The sequence below is a fragment of the Neovison vison genome, chromosome 1 (assembly GCF_020171115.1).
Source record: "Neovison vison isolate M4711 chromosome 1, ASM_NN_V1, whole genome shotgun sequence".
Taxonomy (NCBI): domain Eukaryota; kingdom Metazoa; phylum Chordata; class Mammalia; order Carnivora; family Mustelidae; genus Neogale; species Neogale vison.
In genome coordinates, this window is record NC_058091.1 from 242,631,574 (window position 1) to 242,653,050 (window position 21,477).

The following is a 21,477-nucleotide window of genomic DNA, read 5'->3' on the forward strand; positions in this document are numbered from 1 at the left end:
ACAAACCAGTCCAAGTAGAACACTTTTTCACTAGAAGCCCTGGCCTGGCCACCAGGGTCCAAGAACAGCTAATCTATCTTACTAGATAATAGAAGTGGTTTTATTATGACAGCTGTGGTTTAACATGGTAAGTTATAGGAGGGGGGGAAAAAGAAATTCCTTTTTGGTGTCTCTTTGCAGAAGCCAATTCTTATTTCATATTACCCAAATGTGTTATTTATCCTTGGAGGGTGACAGATATATTGGAAAAACATAATTTGTTCTCCTTACTTGTCTTTCCTGGACTTCTGAGTTATGATCTTGATGAGAACATAGAGTCTATAATTTTATTGTATTTCCAAATGTAATTTAGAATACACTACATGAAACCTTGTAGCAAAGAGAGGCCTGGCTTCCCTTACTAAAGGTTTCTTGCTGCTCTTTATTATTATAATTGTTTAACACAGTCTAGTCTTGAAAATAAAGGATAAAATCCCTCCTCCATCTCCCTAGGGGTGTCAAGAATTGCTATGTAATCTCCATGCTATCTGCATTTACCTGGCTTTGAAAAGGACCCCATACCCCTAATCCAATCTTGAAAATGGCAATATTAAGATCTACTCTACAGGACTGTCGCTAGAATTACAGCTAATGTACATGTAAGGGCTAATTTCAGTTTCTTGATGTTTCTCAATTTAAGTTTCACTTAGCATTTCTCAACAGGGAGACTCTTGGCTTTTTCAGCAGAGCAGTTTTCATGGTATGGGTCTGTCCGGAGCATTGCAGGGTATTAGCATCTCAGTAATATTCCTGCCCTGGCACTGTGACAACAGCAGATACCCACATACAGTCCCCAAGGATAAAGATGGTGCCCTCACCAGAGATCCCCTATGTGTCCTAACACGTAGCAGGAGCCTTACTAGTGATGGATGCCATTCCTGGTGCCATAGGAACACTTACTTCACAGCTTTGTTCTGCCACAGAAATACACTCCAGGCAGATCAGACCCTCCCCAGAGGTCACAAGCAGAAACTCCACAGCCCAAGACAGGTCCCAAGACGCTTGCCATCTGGAACAGGGCTGGCAAACCTGGATGACTGGTCACCATATTGGAGACCTTCGCTCAAACCCAGAGCAACACTTCCAGACACACGCTGCCTGAGAAACAAAACCCTAGAGCATTTTCTCAGGGAAGACCCTTCAGATTCCTGGCCCCATGTGGGCTCGTGTGTTTTAATTTGTGGCCCATCCAAACCTGTGATATTTCAGTCAGGCATGTAACAAATATTTAGCAACACCCGCTGTGTGCCAGAGCCTATGCTAAGCACCTTACGTACAAGGTCGTATTTCATCCTCACGACAGCTCTGTGAGATTAATGATATTATCCCCAGTTTACAAATGGAGAAAATCCAGTTCTAAAAGGTTAATTGACTTGGTTGTGATCATAGAGCCTCTGAGTAAAAAGGCCACTGTCAAGCCCGGGTCTGCCCGACTCCGAGTCCATGCTTCTCCCCACTGCTTCCCCGTGATGCTTCCGCAGGGGATGGGGCAGCCTCTGCTGGTAGAGCCCAAACATAGGCAAGGAGGACAGAGTAGTGAGGAGCATGGAAAGTTCCATGACAAAGGGTGCACACAGGATACTGCAGGAGCAAAGAGAGGAATGGGGAGCCTGTCCCCAGTTGTGGGAGTTACAGAAGGCTTCCTAAGAGAGCTGACACCTTAAAGCATGAGTGGGAATGAGGTGGCCTTGAAGTGAGGGAAGGGTATTCCCAGCAGGCCGGCCAACATATTCCCAGAGGGAGGGTGATCCCAGTGTATTGGGATCAACTTAGAGACAAGGGCAGGAAAGGCCACAATGAGGTCAGACACCTCAAAAGATGTCTAACTGCTTTCTCTGCCAGAGACAAGTCAGCACAGCAGAACTGTCGCCCCAGTGAATAACCCAGCTTGTTTTCTTTCAGCCAGGGACAAGTGGTGGCCTTCAGACCCTCAGATCATATCAGAAGGGCTGTATGCAATTGCTGTCGTGCTCAGCTTCTCTCGAATCGCGTACATCCTGCCAGCCAACGAAAGTTTCGGACCCCTGCAAATCTCCCTGGGGAGGACCGTGAAAGATATCTTCAAGTTCATGGTCATTTTCATCATGGTATTTGTGGCCTTCATGATTGGGATGTTCAATCTCTACTCCTACTACCGAGGTGCGAAGTACAACCCAGCCTTTACAACGTGAGTACCCCCAGGGCTCTCCTCAAAGGGTCTCCCTGGGCTCCCCAGGAATCCTTTGGAGTCTTTGGCAGGTGGCTCCTTATAGAGACTCATGTTTCCTTGGTATTTCTACAAGTTCAGGCAACTTTCTTTAAGGGTAGCTTAGAGTTCAGGTGCTGGACTTGAAAGAATCCAACTTTTAAGCTGTATTAGATCTTCAATTCTCTTGCCACTTAGATGCTGTGCAGCCATGAGCAAGTTCCTTAACTTCTCTGAGCTTTCATTTCCTTATCTTTAAAATAGGGATAAAAATAATATCTGCTTAATGGGGATAGTATGAAGATGCAGGGAATGATACAGCGGCCACATGGTATGCTTTCAATACGCGGAAGGAATTATTATTACTATTATCACTGCGTTCACTTGTGCTACCTAGAAAACAGAGCCCTGAGCAACTGTCACACACGGACACTTTACTGGAGAAAGGCAGCTGCAATCCAAATGCAGTAAGACTGAAGGAGAAAGGAAAGTGAAGTGGAGGAGGAGGGCGAGCGGATGAGGGTGCTGACCAGCCGCCATCTATCAGAATGCACAACTTGGTCATGACACACTCTCTGGGGAGATTATACAGAAACACCGCATCTCCAAATAGCCCATCAGAATGAGAAATAGACAGTTTATCAGCCAGAGCCTTCCCATCTGCTGTCTTCCATTAATCAGACTCGCTCCAGAGGACATGAACTCCCCTACCCCTCCAGGGCAGCCCTGGGGAAGCCAGAGCCACATAGCGTGAGAGGGAGGCGTGCGGGTGTGCGCAGGTCAGCAGCTCTGTATGCCCAGCTGGGCAAGCCGGCTCCAGGGCGTGGGCACTGAGCAAGTCCGGCAGCGTCATGTGGTTCAGCGCAGAGGGGAAGGTTTGGGCAGGGAGGCAAGAGGCACGTGCACAAGCCTGAAGCAAGGCACTGTCGAACCAAAGAACCTTAGGGTCCAGAAGTAGCTGCTGCATGCTGAGCAAGACAGGGGCCATAGCCTCCCACGTGGAGATAGTACTGCAGTACCCTGAGCCTGTGTCCATGCAGACCCAGGGCTCCTCCGAGGTGTGGGGGATGCCACGCGGTGTCCTAGAGGACCATCAGTGGCACTGAGCAGTGGTCTAGGAGCAGAATCAGGCAGACCTGAGCTTCCATCCTGACATAGGTGTTTACTGGCTGACGACCTTATGCCAGGTCAGTTGATTTATCCGTGCCTCTCTGTCCTCACCTGTAAAATGGAAATGACTCCCTGCCTTGTTCATAAATGCCCTTAGGAATAAATAAGGGGTTATGTAAGGGCTAGCATGATATTTCCAGCCTAGGTCCTTCCCCTGCCTGCCCAGGCTCAGAACTCCTCCCTGCCTTCTTCAAGGTCCCACCCAGAATCTTGAGAGAAGGACATCACATCTCCAGGCACGTGACTCCAGCTGGGACCTGCAGGGTTAGCACTCCTGACCTGGGGCCCCAGGAGCCCCGAGGGGGCCTGGGATTTGTTTCGTAACAGGTGTAAATGGCTGAGCCCAGCCACACAGGTTTCCTGAGAAATTCCCAGCTCACTAAATTCTTCAGGAATGTGAATGATGAAAGGAACAGGAGAAACAAAGCCAGGTTCAAGGCGGTAGGGTCAACGTTGGACTGGGAATCTGACCATGTGAACTTGGGCTCCATTTCTCTTGGCCTGGGTGTTCTGTGCAATCTCTCTCCCTGCTCCTCACAGGGAGCCTGCCCTACAGGCCCAGAGCTGGTCAGAACATCAGTGTCAGGACACAGGAGAAAATGAAAAAGGTCACGATTTAAGGGCAGGGCTGACCTGGCCATAATTCTCAGCTGGATATAGCTAACCTATACAGTGTAGCTTTGGGATCAGGAAAAGCCATGGGGGGGGAGCACCTGGGCGGCTCAGTTGAGTATCTGCCTTATATATGAGTTAAGTATCAGTTGTTAAGTATCTGCCTTCAGCTCAGGTCATGATCCCAAGGTCCTGGGATCCGGCCCTGCATCAGCCTCCCTGCTCAGCAGGAAGCCTGCTTTTTCTTCTCCCACTCCCCCTGCTTGTGTTCCTTCTCTCACTGTCTCTTTCTGTCAGATAAATAAATAAAGTATTTAAATTTAAAAAAAAAAGAAAGGAAGAAAAAGAAAAAGCCAGGGGGAAAGAGGAAAGCAGAAGACAGGGGCAATACAATTGGCTTGTCCCAAGTCCTAGGAACCACATGGAGACCTTCCAGACAGAAGGGACCCAACCAAAGAGGACCCAGGTGCCCCAGGATGGGGAATGAATGAAAAGGTGTGGGGGCAGCGAGTACGGTAGAGAAAGGATGAGATATTTATGGCCTTGGCAGTTCCTAAAATGGGAAGTGCAGCAGCAAGACGGTGTGATTGAACAGGGAAACAGTCAATAGAACAGTGTGGTGTGGAGGAAAGAATGGATTTTTGTAAATGTCATCTTTTACCTTTTGACTGCTCCCTGGAGCAGGTCCCCCTAAGAGATCTTTCATCAGCAGAAAGCCATGTTAGGGTAAATGAGATGTGTGCGCTAGGGGACTCAGAACTATTCTGCATGCCAGCTACACTGATGATAAAATCGAATGACACCCCCCCCACCTCAGGAGAACATTTGCTTCAGAGTAACCCATCTCCAGGCTGCCCTGCCGAGCTTGGGATTTTCCCTCTGGCCTTCCTACGGGGGAAGGGGGCTTCTCTCCTGTGGAATTTTGAGCCTGTAGGGTAAGATGGGTGCCCTGTCTGTTTCTACAGAGTCAGAAGACTCAGTCCTCCAGAAGGGAAATTTGGGCTAGAGCACATGACAGGTATCTTCCCCTCAACCCCACACCTGTCATGTTGAAGGGCAGCTAGGGTCCTAAAGGCTGTTCCAGAGGACCCTTCGAAAGTCAGCTGTTAGGAACTAAGAGACTGCTGTCCCTGATGACCCCTGCTCACACAGGAACAGTACAGTCCCTGTTCAGATCACAGAAGCCAGTCCCACCTGAATCCCACCAAGTTACAGTGTTATCCCGAAAGAGAGGGGTGGGGACATCCTGGGACCAAAGGAAAGAGAGGAAAAGTCTCTCTACCAACAGCAGACCCTCAGCCCTCAGCCCAGCCCAGCTCCGACCCCCAACATGTTCCAGTTCTTCCCTCCCCAACCCAAATTCCCATTCCCTTCATCCAACAGACCAGTGAGAGAATTAGAAGAAAACAGACAGATTGAACTAATTCTGCCCAGGTATAAATAAACACATGGATGGACAGCCTTAACTGAGATCAGGGGTTCTCCAAACACACCAGACTCATCTGGGAAAATGGCTAAACTGGGGATGTCCCAGGCCTGACCCTCTAGAGAGTCTAATTGCAATAATTAGGGTAGGGCCTGGAAGTCTGGATGAACAAGCCACTTGGGGGGCTCCGCGAAGAGCTAGACAGTGACCTAGACTGACGCTATCCAACCTCACCTTTACTCACACGGAGAGAAAGAGGCCACTCTCGGCTACGTGCATTTCAGAGACAAAGGGCTTGTTCACCCAAGGGAGTGTCTTCCTAGGAGACTTCTGGCTCTGCAGGTGGGATTTGCCTTTGTAAGTTCAAGTCAGAACAGGTAGCCAGATCCAGCATCCAGCAAGCTCTGGACAGTCAGAGTCTGTGAACGGTTCCCAACTTGTCAGCCTCCGTCCACTTCAGAACCAAGGGCGCTCTCGAAGATCTGGGTTATTTTTTTCAGCCGCTGTGCCGGGGGCTGGCTGAAGGAGGGCAGGGACGTGAGTGCCTGGGTCATTGGCTGGTTGAGCTGGGCCTGTCTGGGCATGACAGATTGTGCACCTGCTGGCAGCTCATTATCCCCAAGTAGCTTCTGTGAGAAACTGCAAATGTCCAAAGGGGAGGGAGAGATGGCGCTCAGACAAGTTTCATGCTCTCGGAGTACAAAATCAAAGTTTCCCACGACAGGGGTCAGGAAGCGGAGAGAAAGCTGAGCAAGGCGCCAGCCAGACACTGCTCTTTCTTGAAGAAATTCTTTAAGTTTTTGATTCTGTTAGGAATTTTGTTCGCATTAGGAACGTATCTTTGACTTTATCGTGGAAGTCTGTAGTCAAAGAGGATTTGCCTTTTGAGGGGGTCATTTGGGGATTTTCAGCTTAGAAACTTATGAAAACCGTGGGGTCCCAGCACTGTGGTTATGGTGTTAGAAAAAGAGAGACAGGAGAGACAGGGTTGGCTCCATCGGCTGGGCGTTTGACTCTTGATCTCAGCTCAAGTCTTTTTTTTTTTTTTTTAAAGATTTTATTTATTTATTTGACAGAGATCACAAGTAGGCAGAGAAGCAGGCAGAGAGAGAGGAGGAAGCAGGCTCCCTGCTGAGCAGAGAGCCCAATACGGGGCTCGATCCCAGGACCCTGAGATCATGACCTGAGAGAAGGCAGAGGCTTTAACCCACTGAGCCACCCAGGTGCCCCTCAGCTCAAGTCTTGATCTTAGAGTCGTGACGTGAATTCAGGCCCCTCAGTGGGCTCTGTGCTGGGCATGGAGACTACTTTAGAAAAAAAGAAAAAGAGAGAGACAAAAAAATCCTCAGCTTGTAGATGAAATGCAGCTTGGGATGAATTTGTACAAAGGGGGTAGCCTTCCCTCTACTCTGATGGTGACCATGGCAGGACAGGTGCACAGAGAACGGGAGGTACTGGGGACAAGAAGGTAACCCAGAGCAGGGACGTGAAGGGCTTTCTGACACCACTCACGACTCACAATGGGCTCCTGGTCTCCCCCTTTGGGTGAACTTGGCCTCCCCTAGTTCATTCTGACTGGACAGTAAATGGGGGGTCTGCCTCCCCCAAAACAAGTCAGCCGGCCTTTTCCGCCAGCTTCACAGTACAGCTGGGTTGAGACTTTTCTAATCAAAAATAATACCTCTCCTAAGGTTATTATCTCTCCTTAGGAATCATTTTAATGGAAGGAGCTTCAGCAGTGCTAAGCAAAACTCGAAGCTTCCGTTTTCCATGACAGTTATGGAAAATTTGCACGTTCTATAAAGGGCGAGACTCATTTGGCCACCAGGAGCAGGAGGCACTGATTCAGCTCCCCCAGCACTGCAAAGCCACAGAAAAGCCAGCTCCTCCTTCCCATGAATCTGGGTGGAGGGGGGCACTGGGGCAGGGGGAGAAGCTCTGGCAAGCCTGCCCACACATGGTCCAGCAATGCTGTCTCACCCTGTTGTTGAACAACTCCTTGAACACACACGTGATCTGCTCTCCCACTTCCTCCTCCAAACCATGGAATGACAGATGTCCACCACCAGAAAGCTAAGACTCAGAGAGATACTAGACTGGCCCAAATCCCAGAGCCAAGGAGGGAATTTGAACCCAGATCTGCATGACTCCTGTCCTCCACATTTTGACCTGCAATTCCCAAGAGTGGGATCCCCACTCGCACAGCAAAGCCTCTACTCTAAAATGGAGGGGGCGGTGGTCTCTTGAAAAGTTGGGTCACTTTCTTGCAGCACAAAATTCTAAAGACGAGCATGCTGAATTCAGATGTGGTTATCACTGAGAACCTATGTACCTTGTCTCTAAATACGCAGCCTGAGCTTGTCCCCTGGGTAAAGTAGGTTTCTATCCCGTAGTGTGCTCATTTGATTGACAGCTACGCAAAGCCGAGTTCTGTGTTTGCCCTGGGGTGACAGGGATTGATTGATAAGACAATCCTCTTCTCCCTGAGGAGCTCATAGACAAGTGGGGGATTCGGAAACACATAGCCTCAGTTGTTACACCACGTGATCATCATCAGCGGGTACTGGGGCAGCACGGTGACAAAGAAGCACTGAACGCCGACTGGCAGCGTCAGGGAAGGCTTCATGGAGGAAGTGGCCATGGAGGGTCTTGGAGGATGACTCAGAGGGTATTCTAGCCTGCACAGGGGGTAAAGGAGCAGAGGATTTTTTTTTTAAAGATTTTATTTATTTATTTGACAGAGAAAGATCACAAGTAGACAGAGAGGCAGGCAGAGAGAGAGAGAGAGAGAGAGGGAAGCAGTCTCCCTGCTGAGCAGAGAGCCCCATGCGGGACTCGATCCCAGGACCCCGAGATCATGACCTGAGCCGAAGGCAGCGGCTTAACCCACTGAGCCACCCAGGCACCCCAGGAGCAGAGGATTTTTGGAGAACGGCCAGTAAGCAGGAGTTTGGGGAAAAGAGGGAAGATTATATAAGGTAATCCAGGAGGATCCAGATTCTGAAGGGTGTTAGGGTCCTGAGAGGGAGTTAGAGTCTTTGCTAAGACCTTTTTAAAAGAAAGAAGATCTGCCTTTGGGGAGTGTGCTGGGGCAACTGTGCAAAGGATGGACTGGAAAAGGTGGGAGGGGAAGCCCCAGCTCAAGATTTTATCGTGACTAAAGCCAGTCACAGCTCCTCCCCTCATGGAACTAGCAGACTGGTTGGGAAGACAGATGTTAATCAAAAAAATCATAGAATGAGGGCATGTTTATAAACCAGGATGTTCTGAAAGAAGGGAACTTGAGAGAAAGGCAGCTCCCAAGAGTGGGGAATGTGGTCTGTTGGGTGGCTGGGAGAGGGAGCCACCTGAGAGAGGTCAGGACCCCAAGGCATGGCAATGGCATGGAGAAGGGACACTGAGGAGGCTGGAGTGGAGATGGGGTGACTGACTGATGTGGGGGTTGAGAGGGAAGGAGGATGATTTCGGGGTTTTGACGTTGGGAAGGCCCCAGGAGGATCTGGGAGAGATAATCTGGAGGAGCACAGGATGGGAAGAAAGCCAAGGTCCTTGGTGATTCAGGGGAGAAAGTGGAGCTTTAACCTTCCGCGGGACCCCTACGCAGCAGAGCTAAAGGCAAAGACTCAGATTCAGGTTCACACTTGGTGTCTTGGGTAAAGTTCATGTCCTACAGGCTGGAGCAACCGGAGGGTCTTGAGAAGGACGGCCCCTGCTTAGCACCGGGGGCCAAGCAGACACTTGCTAAAGGAACAACATAGGCTCTTCAACTAAAAATGCCATTCTGTGCTTTGCAAACAAAAGATTCTAAAATTTCCCTGGCCCGTGGAAGAGAAGAAAATAAAAGGAAATAAGTGAGACAGATGAGCCAGAAGAGCCCCAAGGTATCGCTAAGGGAGTGATGGACCAGGGGGGCATCCGGACAGCCAAGAGCCGTATTGCCAAGAAGGATCTGGCTGCAGAGGAGGGCCCTGCAAGGGCTGCGGAGTCTGGATCCCATTGCCAGCCCTAGTAAAACTCATTATAACCAAGAGAAACCAAGGAAAGGTCACATTGTGGCATGGCAAGACAGACCATGGCTGTCTACCATGCTCTTGGGGCAGAACACGCTGCCCGTGTCTGTCAGTGGGAACCGGGAGTGGAACCAGCCTACAGGGCTTCAGAGGGGACAGATTTTTCTGGGTCTGTGCTGAAATCTGGGCATCTCTGATACAGAAGGGTTACAACATAGTTCACCACATCTTGCAAGTTAGAATTTTGCCTTTCATCATTTAAATGCAAGCTAGGTATAAGGATCTGGGGGAATAAGGGAGTTTATTACAGCCGCTGTCATGAGGAGACAGTAGCAGGAAGGTCCTTGGACGTGGCGGAGCAGGCAGCCGCAGTCACGGAAGGGGGTCCGGCTTGGGCTCAGAGAGCCCGGGCATCTGGAAATGACCATTGTGTGTCAAAAAAGGCATTTGAGTCTAACGTAAGTCCTCTTCTTGGCATAATTCTCCAGGAAGCAATAAAAATATAGTTCTTTTCCTGGACTAGTTCAGAAGAATGATTACGCCTGTTACAGCAGGCATTCCACTATCATATAATGTGTATTTATGTCCTTTCCTCATGTTATTCATGACATAAAATTTTAAAAGCCTGGTACCTTTAAGCTTCTGCAACAGGCCGAGAGCCCACAATTCATGAGGGAACGGCTTGATGGTACCCAGAAAACGTGCTCTCTTCGATGATGTCTTCACAGCACACTTTCAGGACCTGCCCCGCGTCCTCCATCTTGTTCTCAGATTGATTGTTGCCGCCTTCATGGGGAGAAAGCCCTACCTTTTTATCAATAACATTCCATTCTAGGATGGAAATGGGGTCAGACTGTCCTTCCTCAAAGTGACAGAATGACAGGAGACCAGACTGTACAGGGTTAGCTCCAGAAATATTATCACAAGTATAGTTCTTGGGCAGGCCTGAAGCCAGACGGCTAAAACCAAGTCACCTCATGCCTCAGTTTCTCAAGATTCAATCCTTCATTGACCAAAAATGTTGACTGAGTCCCTACTACCAGCAAGGCATTATCCACCACCGATGACAGAGCCGTGTGCCAGTCAGCAGGCCCGGCCCTCATGGAAGTCATACTCCTCTGTGAACAGAAAAAGAGGGACAAGAGGCTGTAGATAGTTTAAAGACTAAACAAAGAGACAGAGGTCATTATAGATTAAGTGCTGAGGGTTAGGAGACAACAGGGAAGGTGTCCTCCAGGCTGAAGAAGTGCTGAGATGTGGCAGTCTGGAGCCAGCAGGGCTATGTGAGTGGAGGCGGGGTGCCAGGAGTCTCACTAGGAGGGGCCTTGAGGCCTCCCAGATGACAGGAGAGACTGTCAGCCCTGGGAAAGCCATTCAGAGAGAGGGCCAAGGTCTAACTGCTTTTTTCAAAGGGTTATGCTGACAGTTGACTATAGGCTGTGAGAGCCTTTCAGCCTGACCCTGGGGCCTCCTGCAATTCAGAAAGAAAGAAAAAACTAATGCTAATAGTAAGTGTTATTATTATGCTAATAATAACACTGATGGCACATGGGTTACCTGCCAGGCAGTCATCTTTCATGCACTTCCCAAGCAATCAATTAACTCCTTGAACCGTCACAATACCCCTGTGAAGGAGAGATTGTAGTTTTCCCATGTACAGCTAGATAAACAGAAGCCCGGGAGAGTTTGGGATGTGGCCTGAAGCCCACATGCAAAGTCAGCTTTGCCTGACAGAGAAAGTGAGTTCTGAGGACCTCACCAGAGCCCCCCTGCCCCATTCATTCATCAGAGGCTACTGAGCGCTTTCGGTGGTGCTCCATTCTGCACCAGGGTCTGGAGCTAATGGCGAAGAAAACACAGCTCTGCCCTCGGAGGAGCGAGCAGGTCCCCAGGCATCCCTGAAGGAATAAAATCTGGCCTGCACAGGCTTTGTGCACCCCTGTTCCTTGGCACTGATCCGGGGGCAAGCCTCCTCTCCTTCTGGAGACATTGAATCCAACTCCTCATTTAGGACCCGGGATAAGCCAAGAGGTCCTTCAGGGAACACAAGCTTGCGGGGCCCAAAGGCCAAGCCTCAGGCTTCCTCAGGCACTTGCCTCTCTGTGCCGCCCTTTGAGCCCGGCCTGGGTGCTCTGGGTCTACGGGTGCAGGCATTAGGGAACCCCGGGGCTCTGGTGGGGTCTCCATATATTTCAAACACTGTTCTTCATCATCCCAGCCTGGATGCTGGGATGCTAGCCTCCCTCTTAATTTTAGCCTGCTATGTGCAGATCGGGGTAGGTAATCGAACTGAACTGTTTTATGGGGAAGTGGGGAGGCAGAGTTCCCACACCAGGGGGAGGGCATCATGGCATTCTGAAGCAGCAGCAATTTTCCTAACAATTGCCCCCAAACCCTCTCCTTGTTGATCAGTTTGTTCTCTGAGACCCATACACAACCGCCTCTTCGGGCAACGTGTTATTAAAGCCCCATTATCCAGGCGAGACGGGCCTAAGAGAGCGCTGATTACCAGGCCCCCGCCTTCTGCCTGACAGATCAGCCCCAACCTTCTCCCCCCACACACCCCCGCACAGTGGGAGCAGTGTGAATCACAGCCCTATTCAACATCACTCACAGGAGCTCTCCCTCTCTTCCTTCACTAGGAGCACTGCTTAGGCTAGGGCGGCCTACTGACTCTACTTTCCAGTCCCTTCTACGTACAAGCCAAGAGTCAAATGTCACAAGACAGCCTGGGCTGGTGAAGTCAGAAAGAGGATTTGCGTGAAATCAAGGGTTTGTGATGATCTTTGCAGGTGGGAAGGCAGATAGTCTTGTTCAGTGAGGTCAATGGCTTATGAATGATTTATCTCCATTCAGCCCTGCCTGGCGGCCCTGGAGGGGCCCACAGGGCTGGGTGTGATCCTGGGTGAGACCAGGCAGGCAGGCAGCTTGCCTACTCCAGGCTTTCAGCGTTCTGCCGCCCTGCTGGGTTTGCTTTAGGTGGGACCTCCACCTCATTTAATCTTGACAGCAACTTCCCTAGGAAGGCACATCTATTCCCTTTCATAGGTGAGTCAACAGAGACTCAAAGAGATTTGGTAACAGGGCCAGATACCCACAGCCAGGTCGTAGTGGAGCTGGGATTTGAACCCAGGCGTGCACCTGTGCTATTTTCCCTCCTCTGACTATGTTCGGGAAGCTTCCCATGACTGATACAGCTGAAGGAGTCTGTGACTAACTCTGTAGGTAGCCAGAGGGGTTAGGAGGAGGACGTGGAGCCCGTGACCACTATCCCTTTGAGTAAAGAACCTCACATTTAGCCTTGAGACCCACTGGTTGACAGTAGGGGTTTTTTGTGAGACAAGTAGCTTCATGGTGATTATCAGCTAAGCCAGTTCCAAGATACTTTCTTCCTAAAAGACAGCACCCACCCTCCACAGTGACTGGCCTTCTCCCCCATGCCCTGGGTCCCCTAGCTCCTGAAAATTGTGGGTGATAATTAATTCATGACTCAGGGAGCATCGTGACCTCACGAAATATTGAGGCCAGCTCTAGTGCCCAAGCTCTTGGCATTAGTAGCATACTATCTGGTTCCCTTCCAAGGCCAGCCTTCTCTCTGAGAATATATTATGGTAGGTTTCCAAGGTCAAAGTAACACAGCCTTTTCCCACTCAGGGCAGTGAGGACAAGTTTCCTTCATTTCCTACCACATATTAAACGAGAGGATGCCACTAGCATGACACTTCAAGTTAATTATGGAGCTCTAGTCACCCTAAAAAGCATCAAGTTTTCATAGAAGTTTCTTTCCCCCCTTTTTCCTCCTGCTAAGATGTCTGTCATTTTCATATTGATTAATAAGATCTCTTTATATAAGAAAGACCCTCAGTATCTGACACTGTCATGTGTATTGGAGATACAAATTCTTTTCTCACTTAGTCTTTTCCCTACATTGTTAGTTATTACATCTTTGTTGTATATGAGTGAAGTTTTATGTGGTCAAATCCCTCCATCTTTCCCTTTCTGGCTTCTGAAACATCTTCCAGCCAAATATTATATAAATAGCAATATTTTAGTCTAGTCTTCTATTGTATCATTTTTAAACATTGAGCTCTTCAATTCTACTCAGAATTTAGTTATATAGGTGGAGCTATGAATAAAATTCTGTACTGCCTACCATTTAGCCCAGCTAACTGTGCATAACTCAGCCCATGAGGTCCCGTCTGAGAGACAATGACAACAATATTAGTCTATTGGGTTAGTCCAGATCACATCAAGAGGGGGTGTTTACCCCAAAGATACAGATGTAGTGAAAAGAAGGGCCATCTGTACCCCAATGTTTATAGCAGCAATGGCCACGGTCACCAAACTATGGAAAGAACCAAGATGCCCTTCAACGGACAAATGGATAAGGAAGATGTGGTCCATATACACTATGGAATATTATGCCTCCATCAGAAAGGATGAATATGCAACTTTTGTAGCAACATGGACGGTACTCGAAGAGATTATGCTGAGTGAAATAAGTCAAGCAGAGAGAGTCAATTATCATATGGTTTCACTTATATATGGAGCGTAACAAATAGCATGGAGGACATGGGGAGTTAGAGAGGAGAAGGGAGTTGGGGGAAATTGGAAGGGGAGGTGAACCATGAGAGACTATGGACTCTGAAAAACAATCTGAAGGGTTTGAAGTGACGGGGGCGGTGGGAGGTTGGGGTAGCAGGTGGTGGGTATTATAGAGGGCATGGATTGCATGGAGCACTGGGTGTGGTGAAAAAAAAATGAATACTGTTATGCTGAAAATAAATAAATTAAAAAAAAAAAGAGGGGTAAACGAAAGACCCAATCAATGGTGGGTCTAGCCATTGAGGATGATTCAAGCCAGTAGACCTGGCTTTACTTTAAAGGAGGTCTTTGCTACGATGACCCATTTTGCCCCATAATAAGAAGACAGAGGGATATAGATAGTCCTAAAAGAGCTTACAAGAGATTAAAAATGCATACTTTGGCTAAGACCCCTTCCTGTCCAGTTGGGTGCATGTGTTACTGCTTTGGAGGGGGTCACTTTGACTCTGGAAATCCCAGGCTCAGAGTGAGTCTGAGCCTCTTATAATTACTTACGCCTGTAGGTCATAGCCAAATTCAGGTCTGGAGGCTAATCCTTGATCTATAGAATAGAAATGAAACAGGTGTAAAGATTGTCCAGAAGCTAGATAACAAACCTAAAGAATTCATATTCCAAGTGGGGGTGGTGGTGGTTGTGGAGGGAGGGGAACCAAAGGAGGGGGAGCTAAGCCATGCATTTAGAGATCTGTGAATGTTCTTTTATCACAACACACACTGCTTAGTGGGCTGTCTCTGCCTTCTTTAAATTATTCTGTTACACAAAATGCCCAAGTGAAGCCACCAAGGATAAAACAGAGCTTAGTGGCAAAATGAATAGCCAGAAGCAAATGAGAAAGAAAAAAAAAATACACTCCAAATCTAGGCCATTTTCCCTAATCAAAATTCAGAGAATTTTCCCTGAAAGTTCTGTAATTGCTTACTCCATTTGTGTCAGGCAAAGGTTTGTGGGGCTTTCCAAGGGAAGCAAGGGAAGATGAATTTCTGTAAAGCATCACTCAGTTGCATACATTATCTGTTTCATACAGCGTCCACGGTAAGTGCGTCACCTGGGACCAGGGCCTGCCTGCCCAGTCCCTTGCTCAGATCGTGTGCCCTCCAGTTTCCCGCTGATCCAGCTAGGAAGGGAGCAACTGTCAGAGAGATCACATCCTGCTGTCCCCTTCCAGTTTGGGATTGGGGCGGTTCTGGAGTCTCTCTGCCACTGCTCCCTTCCACTAGGATGATAACCAAAAGCTCCCTTCTTAACAGAAGCCAATACCTGTAGAGAATCGTGGCCAATGATGGAATGGCATCTTTTTCACACAAAATGGATCTCGCCCAAGAAGGCAGTGTGTTCCCGTTTCTCAGAATGGCATCCGGAGCTGGGGCTCTAGAGGAATGCTGGGTACTCAGTCATGACTTCCAAACTCCCAAAGAAATTTCTCCTTATTAAAAGTAAAATGAGGGGCACCTGAGTGGCTCAGTGGGTTAAGCCGCTGCCTTCGGCTCAGGTCATGATCCCAGGGTCCTGGCATCGAGTCCTGCATCGGGCTTTCTGCTGAGCAGAGGGCCTGCTTTCCTCTCTCTCTCTCTCTCTGCCTGCCTCTCTGCCTACTTGTGATCTCTCTCTGTCAAATAAATAAATAAAATCTATAAAAAAAAAAATCTTTAAAAAAAAAAGTAAAATGAATCAAATATTCCAAATATTCCAAAGTTTTCAGAGACACCGGAAACACACAATAACAACAAAAACCCACTTCAGTTTTCAGTTTTCAGACTCTGGGATGCATTGGGACTGAGTCAAACAGCTGGCTAGACACACACATACACATACGCCCACATGGACTCACACACAGGAGAGCCGAAGATTCACGCAAGTTAGAGCTGGATTTTGTAGCCAAAGTGACAAGTGCTAGTATTTTTGTACATCTTGTCAGATAAATACCAATCCTTAAGAAACGCTGGGTTTTTTGTGTTGGTTTTTTTTTGAGATCTAGCTAAACCTGGCCACTTGTGGGTGAGTGCTGAAAACCTGAAATGTTAAAGAGGAAAAAAGAAAGTGCTATCTCCTAATGTACCCCAAGTTTGGATGCAAACCGAAAACCCTGTATGTAACCATTCAGACGTTAGCGGATGCCTGGGGGGGCGTTCTAAACCGCCCAACCCAAACCCAGCTTTCTGATTGGATTCTCTGTTGGAAACCTGATGTGAGGTCCTTGCCACAAAGTACAGACGGTCAAACATGCTTGGGTCTTCATCTTAAAGCTAGCGGATCCTGACAAGTTCACAGTCTCTAAAGAATCAAAGGGCAGTGTCCGAAAAGTCAGATCTCCCCCCACACTCCCCTACCAGCGCCACGCGCAGTAGCTACCTTGCGTGAGCTGCACGGCGAGTGTGGACAGCTGCCTGCTGAATTTGAACAAGGTGGACACACCAAGGTCACACTGCTCATAATTTGACTCTCGTAGAGAGGATATGAGATGTGTGGCGGGCCTCACTGCCCAGAGCCGGGGGGTGGGGAAGCGTAGTAGTTAGAAGCACCTGCTTTTGGAGATCCTAGACATGCCTGGGTCTGCACCCCACTTTCCAGCCAGATGTGACTGGAGGGGATAAACCTCTGAGGGCCCATGCCTCTGTCTGTAAATGGAGGTAATGAACAAGCCCAGCACGGAGATGGTCATGAGGCTTAAGGTCCTGCCTGTGACCAGCGATGCTGCTTTCATCCGGGGACACCATCCTCTCCCCACTGCCCATGGGGCTGGGTGGTCTGAGATACTCAAGAGACTATTTTAGGAAGGGCATGGCTGATAACGTACAAGAACAAACATTTGACCTGCTGGTTCATTTTAAATGTTTAATTAATTATAATTATAAGATAAAAGTGACACCACAGCCAGGAGTCCCAGTAAATGGACTGAAAGGAAAAGAAAGAGCCTTCCCGCTATGCTAGCTTTTTGAAGTCTTCCTAGAAATCTGAACATTATTTCAGAAGACAGGCACTGCCAGCCAGCCCAGCCCCACCGCAGGGTAACCACCAAAGTCTGGGACTTCCCTGTGAAAAGCATCAGCAGATGCAAACTGCCTGAAGGGACTGTCTCTCCTTACAGGGTTGAAGAAAGTTTTAAAACCTTATTCTGGTCCATCTTTGGCTTGTCTGAAGTGATCTCGGTGGTGCTGAAGTACGACCACAAGTTCATCGAGAACATCGGCTACGTCCTCTACGGCGTCTACAATGTCACCATGGTCGTAGTGCTGCTCAATATGCTCATAGCCATGATCAACAACTCGTATCAGGAGATTGAGGTAAGGCCTGCTCACTGAACTTGTCCTCCCTCCCTTGGTTTCATCTACGTGGCTGTTTGAAGCAATGAGGGTAATGACATTAGCAGCTCCTGTGTTACTAAATGTGAAACCAGGGGGCGCCTGTGGGGCTCGCCGGGTTAAGCATCTGACTCTTGGCTCAGGTCATGATCTCAGGATGGTGAGATGGAGCCCCGCGTCGGGCTCTGCGCTGGGCAGGGAGCCGGCTCGGGATTCTCTCTCTCTCTATTGCTTTTTCAAAAAAAAAAAAAAAAAAAAAAGTGAAGTCAGAACAGCACACAACCAGCATGCTTATCACACTGCCCCCAGGAGCCCTTTTGGTCAACGTGCCACATGGCAGAGTGGCCCCCCACACCAAGTGGCCCAACCTCAGCTGAGAGAATCAGGATGGTAAATCTTTCCTCTTCCACATGTCTTCTCGAGACAGCATGCCAGTGGCCCATGGTCAATCAGAATGACTGTATCTTTCAACGAACATCCCCTTTGCCTCTTGCATGTTATTTATTAAATACCTACTGTATACAACGTCCATGCCTGGCACTGGTGACACAAAGATGACTAAGACAGTCCCTGCCCTGTAACAACTCAGTTCCTTGAGAAAAACAGATACATCGATGAGCAAACTCCACTGCCCTGGGCCCAGCACAACTAGAGCAGTCCTACCAGGTACACAAGCCACAAAAGCAGAGAAGTTTCCAGAGGCGAGGCCTGAAGGCCATTCAAAGAGTGATACAACTTTGCCAAATAGCTCAGGGAGTTCAGGAGACAATTTATCAAAATCTGAAATGCATAAGCCATAAGCTGTTGATAACAGCCTTGCTTGGAAGAACAAGAAATTAAGAAAAAACTAAATGAGCATTCATAGGAATCTAGTGAAACAGATTATGATGCATCTGAACAGGAGAACAGTGCTCGACTTCAGGAAGGACAAAGATGTTCTTCATAAACTGGACGACAGACCTGCCAGTTAGCGTTTAAATGAAAAAAAAAAATCAAGTTGCAGAACAGTGTTCATAGTGTGCTCTCCCTTGTGTAACAAAGGAAGAAAAAGGCATACATGCTAACTTTTAATTGGTTAAGCTTTGAAAAGGAAGAAATCTCTGAAACGGTCCACAAGGAACACAGCAGGGCTACCTGTCCGGGGGCGGGGGAGGGGAGAGTGGAAGAGAAGGGGGGTGAGGAATGGTGGGAGTGGGGGGGGAGGGAGGGACAGAATGCCTTCTCCTTAGGCCTTTTCATGCTTTCTAAATCTTATTATTGTTTTACTTATTATAAGATAAAATAAATAAGCTAAGGAATAATAAAATCCACTAACCTATTTTGAATTGACTCAACAATTGCAATCCTAAGATAGACCTAGGCAGAAGTATGGTTTTACATAGGTGCTCATTAAAGGAAAAATGTCGATTTCAGAGGGTTCCAATAAACTCTGATGGAGACTTGAGAACACTGCATCTACAATGAGGAAAAACTTGTTTGTGCTGATATCGTGCAATCTCTATGACATCATTAAGTGGGAAAAAATGCAAGTTGTGGAGAAGCACACCTAGGAAAATCTTATTTACATAACAATACGAATGTGCATGTACAGAAAGAAAAAGCAGAGAAAGGCAGGGAAAAGCTACCACACCATTGATGGATTGACCCTGGGCATCCTCTGGGGAAGGGAGTTAAAGGAGAGAGTTTTGGAAGGGGGCTGTCACACCTTTGAACTTGGATCTTTTATAAGAAACAAGCACTAGCTTATTTCTCAATAAGAAGAAATTAAAGACCTCCCAGAATTGGTTTGCAGGGCTGTGGAAACAGAGCAGCACAGAGTGGGTTTTCCCCACAGTTCTGGAGTCTGGACGTCCCAGATCAGGGTGCTGGCAGAGCTGGTTTCTTCTGGGTGTTTCTCCTCGGCTGGCCGATGGCTGCCTTCTGGTGGCATCCTCCTATGGCCTTTGCTCCCTGTGGGTGGGTCCCTGACATCTCTTCTGCTCAGTATAAGTTCATCCTTGATATCAACCCAGGGCCCACTCTAACAACGTTGTTTAACGTTACTTACCTCTTTAAAGGCCCTATTTCCAAACACAGTCACATTCTAAGGTACTGGGGTTTAGGGCTTCAACATATGAATTTTAGGGGACACATTTGGTTCATAACACATACCTCCCCAAAAAAACAACATGAGCCAAGGCAGGAGGGGTGAAATAATGTAGTATTCTTGGCCTGTAAGAAGGCAGACTGCACCAGGAAAAGCAGCAAGAGGTGAGAGGGAGAGGTGAGTCAGCACGAAGCCTGAGCCTTGTCCCTACTTTCCCCCTTCCCCACAAAGGAAAATGCAGCACTCTGTCCACAAACGAGCATATGTTTGCATGGTGTACATATTTACTCACTTATGCGGGTGAGCTGTTGCCAAGCAGCCCTCCCTGCCCTTCTGGGTCTCAGTTTCCCCAAATGTAAGAGGAACCGGATGGTGCCTGGATAGTACGCAGGTCTCCATACCACTCACCCAGGGTGCGGCCCCTTTCTAACAAGCACATTGTGCTTTGGTCCAAATGAACGTGGCATGGAAACCATGGGATTAGTGTGGAGAGATGCCTACTAGTTTGGGGAAGGATGAGGCACGGCCATGACGTCACGTGGGCTTGTGAGGTCAAGCGACCCCAGCATGGCCTTGTGCCACGAGATGGAGAGCACACACTGCAGCCCACACCTCCTCTCAGCGCTCTGGGCTTCTCCTCAAGGGAGAGCACGTGTTCCCTCCCATCTCACCAACAATGCATGTGCGAGGATCCTGAGAAGCGGAACAAGGCCACTAGACTGTGCCAGGTACCCCGGCTCACGCTGGACTTCGATGAAGTACACATTTGTGAAATCTTCTGCGAGAACACTCATTTCTTCCGTCAACAGATCTAGAGCACCTACTCTCCAAATCCAGGGACCCTTGATCTCGGGGTCCTGGGATCGAGCCCCACGTCGGGCTCTCTGCTCAGCGGGGAGCCTGCTTCCTCCTCTCTCTCTGCCTGCCTCTCTGCCTGCTTGTGATCTCTGTCTGTCAAATAAATAAGTAAATAAAATCTTAAAAAAAAAAAGTCCAGGGACCCACCTGCCTCTACATGGGCCATGCCCCCATCTTGGGGCAGAGAGGCCTCCTCCACCTGAGCTGCCCTACCCATGTGCTCCCGGTCCTCTCGCGTCCTTGGGAGCTGCCACTGCACATCATCCCTGCTCCACCCCTAGCTTCACCCTTCCTGTCAGCATTTAAATGAGATGCTGGATCTTAAAAAAAAAAAAAAAAAAAAAAGTAACTAAAAAAAGCCTCTCTCCATCCCGCTTTCCTGCTCTTTCCTGCCAACTTTCTCAGAAAAGCTGTTTACACTTCTCACTGCCTCTTCTACTCATTACCTCCCACTCTTCTCCGCTCTCACCCCACCCACACTTGACCTGGCAGAGAACTACTCACCCCGGGGAGCTCAGCTCCAACACCAGCCAGCCATCAGGCAGCCTCCTCGGCCCTACAGGCCAGGTCAGGAGCTCCACACCCAGAGGACCCCGTAGCCCTTAGCTCGACTCCAGGTGAGAGACGAGGCGATGAACAGTTTGTGCCATGGGCCAGGCCGCGTGCTCCACGAGTCCACAGTCAACCCTGTGCCTACCCCCAGCCCAGGCCAGCCACAGAGTAGGTACTAGACACATGTCTGCTGAGTGACTACAGGTTGAACTCCAGGCACTGTGTTAAGTTATGGAGATGAAAATAATATTTCCCAAGGGCCTTCTAATGTCTGACACGAAGTGAACTCATGTCATTCTCATCATATGACCTATGCTAGTGTCTGTGAGGATCAGAACCCACCCCCTGCTGGAGCACAGACGCGGGGCCAATCTCAAGGCTACGAGAGGGAGGCGGCATCGTCTCCATCTCCCGGTGAGCGAGCCCAAAGCCCTTGCTGAAGTCAGGCAGCTAGTAAGGGGTCGTGTGAGCCCAGGTCTGTCTGACGCCCAGCCCCATGCCTCTTTGCTGCTTTCAAACCACCCCACTAGGACAGAAGCCCGAAGAGCCCGCCTATAAAAGCCACACACACCTGCTATCTCTTAGGGGGCTCGGATACCACGTCAGAAGTAATGGATGTGGGGTTAAATCGCGC

The 21,477-nt window shown here is 48.8% G+C and overlaps 1 protein-coding gene across 1 annotated transcript in view; it reads left to right on the plus strand.

Annotated features, from left to right (window-relative positions):
• Window positions 1-21,477, plus strand: part of TRPC7 (transient receptor potential cation channel subfamily C member 7) — a 148,017-nt gene that overhangs the window by 115,381 nt on the left and 11,159 nt on the right. The window contains exons 7-8 of the mRNA XM_044227302.1: window positions 1,942-2,206; window positions 17,134-17,329. Coding sequence (XP_044083237.1) covers window positions 1,942-2,206; window positions 17,134-17,329 — 461 coding nt within the window. The remainder of the gene's footprint in view (window positions 1-1,941; window positions 2,207-17,133; window positions 17,330-21,477) is intronic.